General features: G+C 36.8%; 1 protein-coding gene across 6 annotated transcripts in view; it reads left to right on the forward strand.

Moving 5' to 3' along the window:
• The window catches only part of CDH8 (cadherin 8), a 350610-nt gene that overhangs the window by 159619 nt on the left and 177028 nt on the right, over positions 1 to 13963 (forward strand). For all 6 annotated transcript variants that reach the window (XM_057711556.1, XM_057711553.1, XM_057711555.1 and 3 more), the window contains one exon: positions 5681 to 5800. In XM_057711556.1, the coding sequence (XP_057567539.1) occupies positions 5681 to 5800 (120 nt within the window). The remainder of the gene's footprint in view (positions 1 to 5680; positions 5801 to 13963) is intronic.

Below are 13963 nucleotides of genomic sequence, written 5' to 3' on the forward strand. Positions count from 1 at the left end.
AGAATAAAAATTATTGTTTTTATATTCAAAAAAAAAACTGAGTCACGGAGCAAAGCATGTAAATCATGGTGATCATGGTCCCCTACGCTTGCTTCAACGTTTGGTGATGTGATGGGAGTCCTCTCATAATAAGATAATATCAATTTATACTAACTAATGAAGATAGATAGATATCTTCATCAGGCTTGTAACAGTGAATTCCCAAGGAACTATCCCCAACTTCTATTTTACAGGAAATAATCTCCATGGCTGTTTATGCAGTAGGAGTGATTTAAAAATTACTTCATTTTATAAATAAATCTGAGCAAAAGTTCTTCACAGTAATCAGGAGAGAAACTGATGCTTCTGTGAAGAAGTGAAGTTAAATGTTAAAAAGTCTGGTGCCCACTACGGTTATTCCGAACTGTGTACATAAGAATTGCCTGAGAAGACTTTTGTTTTTTTTCTAAGCTCTTTATTGGAATATAATTGCTTTACACTCCTGTACCAGTTTTGGAGGTACACCAAAGTGAATCAGCTGTATCTATACGTATATCCCCATATCCCCTCCCTCCTGCGACTCCCTCCCACCCTCCCTCCCTCCCTGTCCTGGCCCTCCAAGGCATCACCCATCATTGAGTTGATCTCCCTTTGTTATACAGCAACTTCCCACTAGCTATCTGTTTTACAGTTAGTAGTGTATATATGTCTATGCTACTCTCTCACTTCATCCCAGATTTCCCTTCGCCCCCCGCCCCCCCCAACCCCGTGTCCTCCAGTCCATTCTCTGCATCTGCATCCTTATTCTTGTCCTGTCACTAGGTTCATCAGTACCATTTTTTTAGATTCTGTATATATGAGTTAGCATACAGTATTTGTTTTTCTCTTTCTGGCTTACTTAGCTCTGTGTGACAGTCTCTAGGTCCATCCACCTCACTACAAATAACTCAATTTCATTCCTTTTTATGGCTGAGTTATATTCCATTGTATGTATGTGCCACATCTTCTTTATCCATTCATCTGTTGATGGGCATTTTGGTTGCTTCCATGTCCTGGCTATTGTAAATAGAGCTGCAATGAACCTTGTGGTACATGTTTCTTTTTGGATTATGGTTTTCTCTGGGTATATGCCCAGTAGTGGGATTACTGGGTCATATGGTAGTTCCATTTTTAGTTTTTAAGGAACCTCCAAACTGTTTTCCATAGTGGCTGTACCAGTTTACATGCCCACCAACAGGGCAGGAGAGTTCCCTTTTCTCCACACCCTCTCCAACACTTATTGTTTGTAGATTCTCCGATGATGGCCATTCTGACCAGTGTGAGGTGATACCTCATTGTGGCTTTGACTTGCATTTCTCTAATGATTAGTGATGTTGAGCATCTTTTCATGTGTTTGTTGGCCATCTGTATGTCTTCTTTGAAGAAATGTCTATTTAGGTCTTCCGCCCATTTGTGGATTGGGTTATTTGCTTTTTTGGTATTAAGCTGCATGGGCTGCTTGTATATTTTGGAGATAAATCCTTTGTCCGTTGCTTCATTGGCAAGTATTTCTCCCATTCTGAGGGTTGTCTTCTTGTCTTGTTTATGGTTTCTTTCTCTGTGCAAAAGCTTTTAAGTTTCATTAGGTCCCATTTGTTTATTCTTTTTTTTATAAATTATTTATTTTTATGTATTTATTGGCTGTGTTGCATCTTCATTGCTGCACACAGGTTTTCCCTAGTTGCTGCGAGCAGGGGCTACTCTTCATTGTGATGTACAGGCTCCTCACTGTGGTGGCTTCTCTTGTGGAGCACGGACCCTAGGCGCGTGGGCTTCAATAGTTGCGGCACATGGGCTCAGTAGTTGTGGCTCACGGGCTCTAGAGCACAGGCTCAATAGTTGTGGCGCACGGGCTTAGTTGCTCCATGGCATGTGGAATCTTCTCAGGGCAGGGCTTGAACCCGTGTCCCCTGCATTGGAAGGTGGATTCTTTACCACTGCACCACCTAGGAAGTCCCCATTTGTTTATTCTTGATTTTATTTCCATGATTCTAGGAGGTGGGTCAAAAAGGATCTTGCTTTGATATATGTCATAGAGTGTTCTTGCCTATGTTTTCCTCTAGGAGTTTTATAGTGTCTGGTCTTACATGTAAGTCTTTAATCCATTTTGAGTTTATTTTTGTGTATGATGTTAGGGAACGTTCTAATTTCATTCTTTTACATGTTGCTGTCCAATTTTCCCAGCACCACTTATTGAAGAGGCTGTGTTTTTTCTATTGTATATTCTTGCCTGCTTTGTCAAAGATAAGGTGCCCATATGTGTGTGGGTTTACCTCTGAGTTCTCTATTCTGTTCCATTGATCTTCCTTTCTGTTTTTGTGCCAGTACCATACTGTCTTGATCACTGTAGCCTTGTAGTATAGTTTGAAGTCAGGAAGCCTAATTCCACCAACTCTGTCTTTCCTCTGAGAAGACTTGAAAAAGTATCCCACCCTCATCCCTGTATTGCCACCCCACAGATCTGAAAGAAACCCTAGGGATCTAAACAATTTTCAAAGCTAGATTCTAATATGTGAGCAGAGGTGGTACTCACAGCCTTAGCATGTGGTAATTTCCATTCTAGCCCCTACATGTATTATTTTGTTTGACTCTTACAGTACTCTAATATTCATTATAGACTTGAAATCTGGAGCTAAGACAAGTTAAATGATTGGTCCAAAGAGAAAGAGGTGCTTGTTTCAGAACATGCCACATGGAAGTATCCCATCTGTTAAACTATTAACCCCACGCTACTCTGCCCAAATATATCCATCCCAAAAAATATACACAGGGATTCTCTCATTGCTCCGAAACTATCTAGATTTATTTATTTATTTCCCTATGAAGGAATTTCTTAACTTTAGAATCCCCCACTGGAAGGTACTTTTGTTGATGGCAGAAATTTTTTACTTTGTCACTTCTGTTTCTGCAGCCTAAACAGCGACTGGTACGAAATGCTCACACTCACTAATATAGCATGATATAGATTTTAGAACTTGATTTTATTTTTCTGATTGTGTATTACTTCATAATGGGGGAAAATCATTTCTCCTCAAAAAAAATTTTTTGTAAACACACAACACAACACAACAAAGGAAAACAAAAAAGTTATTGCATGGTCTTCTGCATGGAGGAGCTCATCCTTGCTGATTGGTTTCTGAACTCAGTTCCTTCAGTAATTCTTGAATCTTCTTCTCACAATTCCTTTTTTTAAACTTCTTCTGAACTAGTTTTAGTCTTAGAGGAAAGTTGCAAAAGTAGCTACTGTATACCTCTTACCCAGCTTACCCTCAGTTGAACATTTTAGGTAAACTCAGTGCAAGGACCAAAACAGGAAAATCAGCATGGAGACCCATATTTTTTGTCATTAGCCAGTGTCAATATTTTGTCACCTCTTAACTGGACTAGTGCTCTAAACTGCATAACTCAAATGATCTCCTAATCTCCTATATCTCTGCCTCCAGTTGAATCTGAAAGCACTAATGGAGGAGCTCCCTACATAGGGTTGATCCCTAACTGGTACATCTTCTCTCTTACCTACAGGACAAAGGCAGCTCTCCCCATCTTGATATTCTTGTGCCCTTGTATTTTGTTCTCAGCTGGCATCTCTAACCTTAGCTTTAATGGCTGGCTTTTCCAGACATCTCTCCTCTTAGAAAAATCCAGTTACTTTTATCTTACTCTCCTCCTCTCACCTGGGATGTTTTTCCTCCAATTCTTCTCCATCCCACACAATATTCAAATAACTGCAAATATTGTACTTTCATGTACTCATTTCACCAGCTAGTTGATGAGCTACTTGTGAAAGTGAGTCTTTATTTATTTATTTTTTTGATACTGTTCCCAGTGTCCAGTGCAATGCATTACACTACTGACATTTAGAGCATTGTTTTTTTTTTTTTAATTTGCAACTGTGGATTTTTGTAGAGCCGCTGAATCATCATTCTGAGTAAAAATTCAAATTTTATAGGACAATCAATGGCTTGACAATATTATTGCATTGTCCTATGTAACAACCATAATTCAAAACACTTCAAAAAGAGTTTGCTTGGCAAGATCTTACAAAGGCTCTGCATTGTTTCAGCAAACATAGAGAAATGCTGCTCAGATCCGCACTCAACTCCCTTTAGGTTTAAAACACTCTTCCCTCAGCTGCTGGGAGTGTTGACTACTGACAGCTCAGGGCTGACAACCCCTCAGCTGAAGACAGCTTCCTGAACCAGGGCCCAGCCTCCATTCTCAGGGAGCTTCCCACAGCCAACAGCTGGTCAGTGCCAGAGAATAAGGTCCTGGATGGATTTCCGCAATGACCATCCCAGCTCTGGAGGGGAGTCCACCGACATCTTTGTTGCTACTACATCATTGCCTAAATGTTCCTCCTGCTCAACCTCGTCCTTTTCACTTTCCCACAGAAGTTGGTGAAAGAGACTCCTCAGTAAAAATTCAAGAAATTGTCATCTTAGAATCTGTTTCTAGGAAACTCATTTGTGATAACTACCTACCATTTGTCATGAAGCCATCAGATAATGTTCTCATTCATCCAATCATTCAATCAGCAAATATATATTCGATAATTATTATATGCCCGACACTTACTGAGTGAGGAAGACATGGACCCTGCCCTCATAGAACATGATCCTGTGACCACACCAGACTTCTCCAATTTCTCCCCACTTTTAGCAGTTCCCAGAATTTCCCACAGTCTCTCAGACTATTTTGCTTTTACTTATGCTTGATTTTTTGCTTAGAATTCCTTCCCTGCTCTTTGTCTCCTGATTAAACTCTACCTGTCTTTCATAATTCCACTCAAATGCAGTGCCTCTCAGAAAGCTGTCCCTGACCATATCCAGTCTGTGCTGGATTAAGAGAGGGATCCAAACTTAGTACTACTGTCTAGGTATAGTTGTCTCTCCCCTCCTCTTCCCTTACCACCAAACTGTAAGCTTCTTGAGTATAGATTTTGTTGTTAAAATATATATAGATGTATATATATTTTATGTGTATATATACATATACATATATATTTGTATCAGGCAAGCTGAATGTGCTCAATTGCTAAATGAATGAGTGAATAAAAATAGAAAATTAATCTGGGAAAAAATAAAGGTTTTGATTCTATTATCCAAAGACCCAATTATCTAAACATGCTGATTAACTGGTAGTTCCAATATAATTTTGTATTTTGAGGAATTAAATAAGATGGGATAAAATATTCCTTTGATATTTCTGTATAGCTTTTTTCAGCAGCCAATTTTTCCAGGTACATTCAGTTGTGCTTTTCAAAACTTAAATGCTACATGTTATAGCCATCATATTATTAACATTATGTTTCATATTTCTTTGATATGTATCCTTTTCATAGTCTCTAAGCCCACATGAATCTGATAGATATCTTTAAAAGGAAAACTACAAAGGAATATTAAATAATATGGGTTCTGAAAGAGCTATCTTTATATAGTGCTCCAACCTAGCAGTACTCTTTCTTTTAAAAGGCTTGTATATCATTAAAGTTATGAAAGAGTAGTTTATCTCCATATTTTTAAAAAGATTTCTTTTCCTCCTTATTCCCACACATGGATTTCTGTATAATATGCTTCACAAAATTTAGCTCTTGGCAAAGAATAATGTGTTAATTATTATTTTCTCTCTTTTTCTCTTTTCTTTCTTTTTCTTTTTTTTTTAGGTACGTCTGTCACTAATGTAACAGCTACCGATGCTGATGACCCAGTTTATGGAAACAGCGCGAAGTTGGTTTATAGTATCTTGGAAGGGCAACCTTATTTTTCCATTGAGCCCGAAACAGGTTTGTGGCCTAAATTTTGAATTCTATTTACCATATCATTGCTTCAGGGGAACACTTTTCTTGGGATGTGGATTATGAAATGTTATGGTTAAGTACTTCACTGCCTATCAGTAATATTTGATTGTGTTATTCCTGTGCACTGTGAGGTACATGGCAAGGCTGACAATCATTTTGATACATATTAAAATGAATTGCAGATCCTTTGTAGAATATCACCTGTTTAACAGATGGCCTGGCACCGTTGTTCCTCCCTGGGAAAAAAAATGTACTTATACATCAGGCCAACTTAAATATCAGATTTAAGAATAAATACAGTTATTTATTGGCTGCATGATGCTTGGCAAGTAACATTTATAAAGCTCTTTAAGTTTCAACTCACACATCTATAAAGTGGTGTGGAACCTCCCTCATAGCCCTTTGATGAAGATTGGATGAAGCAATAAGTATTAAACATTCAGTATATGACGTGGTAATCATTCCATGCATGGATATTATTGCATTTGCTATTAGATTCCTCATTTGTAAAACAGCATACCAATATCTATGGACTAGAGCTCTGATGAAGATATAATTATTGTTGCCAATATTAAACCCAGCCAATATCCTGGTCCAATGGTATAGATTTTAGCAAACAGGAAAGAAGTTATTTAAAAAATAAAACAAACAAACAAAAAGACTACTTTTAATGATTTGGAAAATAACTTCAGAAAATAATAGTTTTTGTAAATGAAGGCATATTTCATATATACCTAAAAAAAGGTATATATTGTTTAATTTTAACAATGTAGTAAGAGAGTAAGCCATTTTGTCAGACTTCCTATAATCTTATTTTTTTTTGTAGCACATTTTAAAATTATTATAAATAAAAGCATCTTCTGTGTTTACTTTTCTTCTATATCTGGTGGTTTTGTCTGCAGATTTCCAATTAGAAAAATTCAGTATGTGAGCACATACACATATTGTTTCTTTGATTCATGAGTTTTCAGCAATATTGAGATGAATTTCTGTGTCTCACCATTAAGTCAATTATTAATTAAATTAAAAATTTAAAGCCTCTCCTCACTTTTTTTTTTAATTCAAAGAGTAAAATCCTCATGCATTTAAAAGTGAGAAAAAGTACATTTATACATAAATAGGTCATGGCTTAAAATTGAATTTAGATTTAGAAACAGGAAAGAGCTCTTGTAAAATACATTAATTAGGGGCATAATTACACATTCTTCCTCAGCAAAGGAGGAAGTCTGTCATAAACTTCATCTCATTTGTGCTCTTTGATGACCCTGGGGAAGTGATAGAGAAGGTAGTCAGCTCTGAATTTTAAGGGAAAAGAAAAAGTCTAGAGATGTCCTATTCCTTGGCCAAAGTCACAGTGAGAGTTGGGACCAAAGTTGGGACTCACACCCAGGTCCTTAATTTCAAAGCCACTGTCAGATATCTTTGAACTTCTCTTTTCATTGGCAATTGTTATGGTATAGTGGCTTCCACAGAACAGAAATGTGTTAATTGCTTAAGTGGAATTGAATTGCCCCTTGGCTATTTGTTTGTTTACTTGAATCTTTTGGTTCATCTTTTACAGTGTAATATAGTGAGATATAATTGACACATAACTAGATATTAGTTTCAGATGAATAACATAAAGATTCAGTAATACATATATGATATGAAATGGTTATCACAATAAGTCTAGTTAACATCCATCACCACACATAGTTATATATATATATATTTTTTATGATGACAACTTTTAGGATCTACTCTCTTTGCAACTTTCAAATACACAACACAGTGTTATTAACTATACTCACTATGTGGAATATTATATCCTAGGACTTATTTACTTTATAACTGTAAGTTTGTACCTTTGAACCAATAGTGGATATTAATCCAGCAAACATCCAATCAGCATTCACTGTGTGCCAGTTACTAAGTTAAGTATGAGACAAAATTCACAAAGGCTATTCTCAGCCTAAAAGTAACTCACAATCCATTTTGGCAGACAGATTTTTTTTTTCAACATAAATACAAGGATGCATGATGATGCCATTTAAATAATTTATGTCTTAAGAATAATTTACCATGAAGTACAGAGACTAAAAGCCTGCTACTAAGTCAGAGGATTTGGGTGATTTTAAATCTCATTGACATATATTGTCATTTATTAATTAAATGTTGTCAGCGACATTTAATACTTACATTTTTACTCAGCATAATGAGTGTTTTTCTCAACACATATTTATTTTAGCCTTATCATTTCCAATGTAACAGATATAAAAGCTATCTGACTTATATTTTAGAAAATTATTCCGGTACTATTGTGGAAAATGTAATGGAGAGAAATGATACTTGAAGTGTATATAGTAGTTGCTTAATAAATATCGATTGAGTGAAGTCGAGGTTTTTAGTTAAAGCAGACACAATACAAAAGGAAAGAGAGGCTACATTTAATAGTATAGAGTCAGCATAAATTCTTTAGCTGAAACATCAATATGTATGAGTGAAGTATAAACATTATTGTGTAAATGTGTGTGTAATTACACTTGAGTCTGTTCAAATGAAAGCAGAGTGTTAGTTGCTCCCAAAGATTCTAAATTTGTCTGTCTCTGAGGCCTTTGTTCTCTTTTTTTAAAGAAATTTTGAAACTGGTATGAATGTATGTATGTGTGCATGTGGTGGAGCCGGATGTAAACACAGAAACTGATTAAGAATACTTTTTAATATTTTGTATTAGAAAAATATAGGAAAAATGTGCAAAGACCATTGAGCATTTGGATTTTTTACTTCGTAAGCAAATGGAAAGAAAATACCCTTTCTGGTGACTAAAAGATGTGTACCAGTTGTGTCCTCTAGGAAATAAACTCTGAGATGGAGTTAGGAGAACAAGTGACTTATTGGGAGTTAATGACTGTGAAAGATATAAGAAGCACTATCTTAGTTCCAGCTGCTGTAACAAAATACAATAAACTGGGTGGCTTGTAAGAATCAGAAATTTATTAATTAGACTTCTAGAGGCTTGGAAATATGAGATCAGGGTGGGCATGCTTGGTCCCCATGAGGTTCCTCTTCTGGGTTGCAGAGACTGACTTCTATCCTCTTTTTTTTTTAGAGAGGACTTATTGTGTGCTTGTTTCTTATTTTGGTTTATCTTGCTCCATTTTCAGAACAATCCCAAGGCAGGTCTTATTATGGTCTTTATTTTGCAGATGAGGAAACTTTAGATAAATTATATTCCTTATTACACAAACAACAAATGGTAAAGACAGAATCTATGCTGCCAGACTCCAAAGTTGACATTTTTTTTAAGCTCTTTATTGGAATATAATTGCTTTACACTCTTGTACCAGCTTTTGAGGTACATCAAAGTGAATCAGCTGTATTTACACATATATCCCCATATCCCCTCTCTCCCACGACTCCCTCCCGCTCTCCCTGTCCTGGCCTCTAAGGCATCACCCATCATCGAGTTGATCTCCCTTTATTATACAGCAACTTCCCACTAACTATCTATTTTACAGCTGGTAGTGTATCTATCTCTATGCGACTCTCTAACTTGTCCCAGCTTCCCCTTTGCCCCCTGCCCCCCAACCCCGTGTCCTCCAGTCCATTCTCTGCATCTGCATCCTTATTCTTAACCTGTCACTGGGTTCATCAGTACCATTTTTATTTTTGTTAGATTCTGTATATATGAGTTAGCATACAGTATTTGTTTTTCTCTTTCTGGCTTACTTCACACTGTATGACAGGCTCTAGGTCTATCCACCTCATTACATATAGCTCCATTTCATTCCTTTTTATGGCTGAGTTATATTCCATTGTATATATATATATGCCACATCTTCTTTATCCACTCATCTGTTGTTGAGTATTTAGGTTGCTTCCATGTCCTGGCTATTGTAAATAGTGCTGCAATAAACATTATGGTACATGTTTCTTTTGGGATTATGGTTTTCTCTGGGTATATGCCCAGTAGTGGGATTACTGGGTCATATGGTAGTTCCATTTTTAGTTTAAGGAACCTCCATACTGTTTTCCATAGTATCTGTACCAACTTACATTCCTACCAACAGGGCAGGAGAGTTCCCTTTTCTCTACACCCTCTCCAACATTTATTGTTTCTAGGTTTTTTGATGATGGCCATTCTGATCGGTGTGAGGTGATACCTCATTGTGGCTTTGACTTGCATTTCTCTGAGGATTAGTGATGTTGAGCATCTTTTCATGTGTTTGTTGGCCATCTACATATCTTCTTTGGAGAAATGTCTATTTAGGTCTTCCGCCCATTTGTGGATTGGGTTATTTGCTTTTTTGGTATTAAGCTGCATTGAGCTGCTTGTATATTTTGGAGATTAATCCTTTGTCCGTTGCTTCATTGGCAAGTATTTTCTCCCATTCTGAGGGTTGTCTTCTTGTCTTGTTTATGGTTTCTTTCTCTGTGCAAAAGCTTTTAAGTTTCATGAGGTCCCATTTGTTTATTCTTGATTGTATTTCCCTGATTCTAGGAGGTGGGTCAAAAAGGATGTTGCTTTGATGGATGTCATAGAGTGTTCTGCCTATGTTTTCCTCTAGGAGTTTTATAGTGTCTGGCCTTACATGTAGGTCTTTAATCCATGTTGAGTTTATTTTTGTGCATAGTGTTAGGACGTGTTCTAATTTCATTCTTTTACATGTTGCTGTTCAATTTTCCCAGCACCACTTACTGAGGAGGCTGTCTTTTTTCCATTGTATATTCTTGCCTCCTTTGTCAAAGATAAGCTGCCCGTATTTGCTTGGGTTTACCTCTGGGTTCTCTATTCTGTTCCATTGATCTTCCTTTCTATTTTTGTGCCAGTACCATACTGTCTTGATCACTGTGGGCTTGTAGTATAGTTTGAAGTCAGGAAGCCTAATTCCACCAATTCCGTCTTTCCTTCTCAAGACTGCTTTGGCTATTCGGGGTCTTTTGCATTTCCATACAAATCATAAGATTTCTTGTTCTAGTTCTGTGAAAAATGCCATTGGTTATTTGATAGAGATTGTGTTGAATCTGTAAATTGCTTTGGGTAGGATAGTCATTTTCACAATGTTGATTCTTCCAATCCAGGAACATGGTATGTCCCTCCATCTGGTTGTATCATCTTTGATTTCTTTCATTAGTGTCCTATAGTTTTCTTCATACACGTCTTTTGCCTCCTTAGGCAGGTGTACTCCTAGGTATTTTTTTCTTTTTGTTGCAATGGTAAATGGGAGAGTTTCCTTTATGTCTTTTTCTGCTCTTTCACTGTTAGTGTATAGGAATGCAAGAGATTTCTGTGCATTAATTTTGTATCATGCTACTTTACTAACTTCATCCATTAGTGCTAGCAATTTTCTGGTAGAATCTTTAGGGTTTTCTATGTATAATATCATGTCATCTGCAAAGAGTGACAATTTTACTTCTTTTTTTCAATTTGGGTTCCTTTTTCTTCATTTTCTTCTCTGATTGCTGTGGCTAACACTTCCAAAACTATGTTGAATAATAATGATAAGAGTGGGCACCCTTGTCTTCTTCCTGTTCTTAGAGAGAATTCTTTCAGTTTTTCCCCATTGAGAACGATGTTGGCTTTTGGTTTCTCATATATGGCTTTTATCATGTTGAGGTCATTTCCTTCTATGCCCATTTTCTGGAGAGCTTTTATCATAAATGGATGTTGAATTTTGTCAAAAGCTTTTTCTGCATCTATTGAGATGACCATATGGTTTTTATCCTTTCCATTTGTTAATATGATGTATCACATTGATTGATTTGCATATTGAAGAATCCTTGCATCCCAGGGATAAACCGCACTTGATCATGGTGTGTGATTTTTTTAATGTGCTCTTGGAGTCTGTTAGCTATTATTTTGTTGAGGATTTTTGCATCTATGTTCATCAGTGATATTGGCCTGTGATTTTCTTTTTTTGTGACATCTTTGCCTGATTTTGGTTATCAGGGTGATGGTGGCCTCGTAGAATGAGTTTGGGAGTGTTCCTCCTTCTGCTATATTTTGGAAGAGTTTGAGAAGGATAGGTGTTAGCTCTTCTCTAAATGTTTGATAGGATTTGCCTGTGAACCCATCTGGCACTGGGCTTTTGTTTGTTGGGAGATTTTTAATCACAGTCTCAATTTCCGTACTTGTGATTGGGCTGTTCATGGTTTCTGTTTCTTCCTGGTTCAGTCTTGACAGATTTTACTTTTCTAAGAATGTATCCATTTCTTCCAGGTTATCCAATTTATTGGCATATAGTTGCTTGTAGTAGTCTCTCATGATCTTTTGTATTTCTGTGGTGTCCGGTGTTACTTCTCCTGTTTCATGTCTATTTCTCTTGATTTGTGTCTTCTCCCTTTTTTTCCTGATGAGTCTGGCTAATGGTTTATCAATTTTGTTAATCTTCTCAAAGAACCAGCTTTTAGTTTCATTGATCTTTGCTATTGTTTCCTTCCTTTCTTTTTCATATATTTCTGCTCTGATCTTTATGATTTCTTTCCTTCTGCTCACTTAGAGGTTGTTTTGTTCTTCTTTCTCTAATTGTTTTAGGTGTAAGGTTAGGTTGTTTATTCGATAATTTTCTTGTTTCTTAAGGTAGGACTGTATTGCTATAAACTTCCCTCTTAGAACTGCTTTTGCTGCATCCCATAGATTTTGGGTTATTGTGTTTTCATGTCATTTGTTTCTAGATATTTTTTGATTTCCTCTTTGATTTCTTCAGTGATTTCTTGGTTGTTTAATAACGTATTGTTTAGTCTCCATGTGTTTGTATTTTTTACACTTTTTTTCCTGTAATTGATATCTGGTCTCATGGCATTGTGGTCAGAGAAAATGCTTGATATGATTTCAATTTTCTTGAATTTACTGAGGCTTGTTTTGTGACCCAAGATGTGATCGATCCTGGGGAATATTCCATGTGCACTTGAGAAGAAAGTGTAGTCTGTAGTTTTTGGATGAAATGTCCTATAAATATCAATTAAGTCGAGATGGTCTAATGTATCATTTAAAGCTTGTGTGTCCTTATTGATTTTCTATTTGGGTGATCTGCCCATTGATGTAAGTGGGGTGTTAAAAGTCTTCTACTATTATTGTGTTACTGTCGACGTCCCCTTTTATGGCTGTTAGCATTTGCCTTATGTATTGAGGTGATCCTATGTTGGGTGCATAGATATTTACAATTGTTAGATGTTCTTCTTGGATGGATCCCTTGATCATTATGTAGTGACCTTCCTTGTCTCTTTTAATCGTCTTTACTTTCAAGTCTAATTTGTCTGATATGAGTATTGCTACTCCAGCTTTCTTTTGACTTCCATTCACATGGAATATCTGTTTCCATCCCTTTACTTTCAGTCTATATGTATCCCTTGGTCTGAAATGGGTTTCTTGTAGACAGCATATGTAAGGGTCTTGTTTTTGTATCCATTCAGCCAGTCTGTGTCTTTTGGTTGGAGCATTTAATCCATTTACATTTAAGGTATTTACTGACACATATGTTCCTATTACCATTTTCTTAATTGTTTTGGGTTTGTTTTCATAGGTCTTTTCCTTCTCTTGTGTTTCCTACTTAGAGAAGTTCCTTTAGCACTTGTTGTAAGGCTGCTTTGGTGGTGCTGAATTCTCTTAACTTTTGCTTGTCTGGAAAGCTTTTGATTTCTGTGTCAAATATAAATGAGATTCTTGCTGGGTAGAGTATTCTTGGCTGTAGGTTTTTCTCTTTCAAGACTTTCAGGAACAAGCTAGCTCTCTGGCCTCTTTTTCTTTATTATTTATTTATTTATTTATTTTTATTGGCTATATTAGGTCTTCATTGTTGTGCGCAGGCTTTCTCTAGTTGCAGCGAGTGGGGCCTACTCTTCATTGCGGTGCACAGGCTTCTCATTGCACTGGCTTCTCTTTTTTCGGAGTACAGGCTCTAGGGTGTTCAGACTCAGTAGTCATGGCATATGGGCTTAGTTGCTCCATGGCATGTGTTATCTTCCTGGACCAGGGATCAAACCCGTGTGCCATGTATTGGCAGGTGGATTCTTAACCAGTGCACCACCAGGGAAGTCCCTCCCCTTTTTTTATATGAGCAGTAATACTATTTATGAGGGGTTAACCCTCATGATCTGCCTCTCAAAGCCCCCACCTCCAAATGCCATCACAGAGGGGATTAGAGTTCAATATAAGAATCTGGGTAGGGA

The sequence above is a fragment of the Hippopotamus amphibius genome, chromosome 16 (assembly GCF_030028045.1).
Source record: "Hippopotamus amphibius kiboko isolate mHipAmp2 chromosome 16, mHipAmp2.hap2, whole genome shotgun sequence".
NCBI classification, from domain to species: Eukaryota; Metazoa; Chordata; class Mammalia; order Artiodactyla; family Hippopotamidae; genus Hippopotamus; species Hippopotamus amphibius.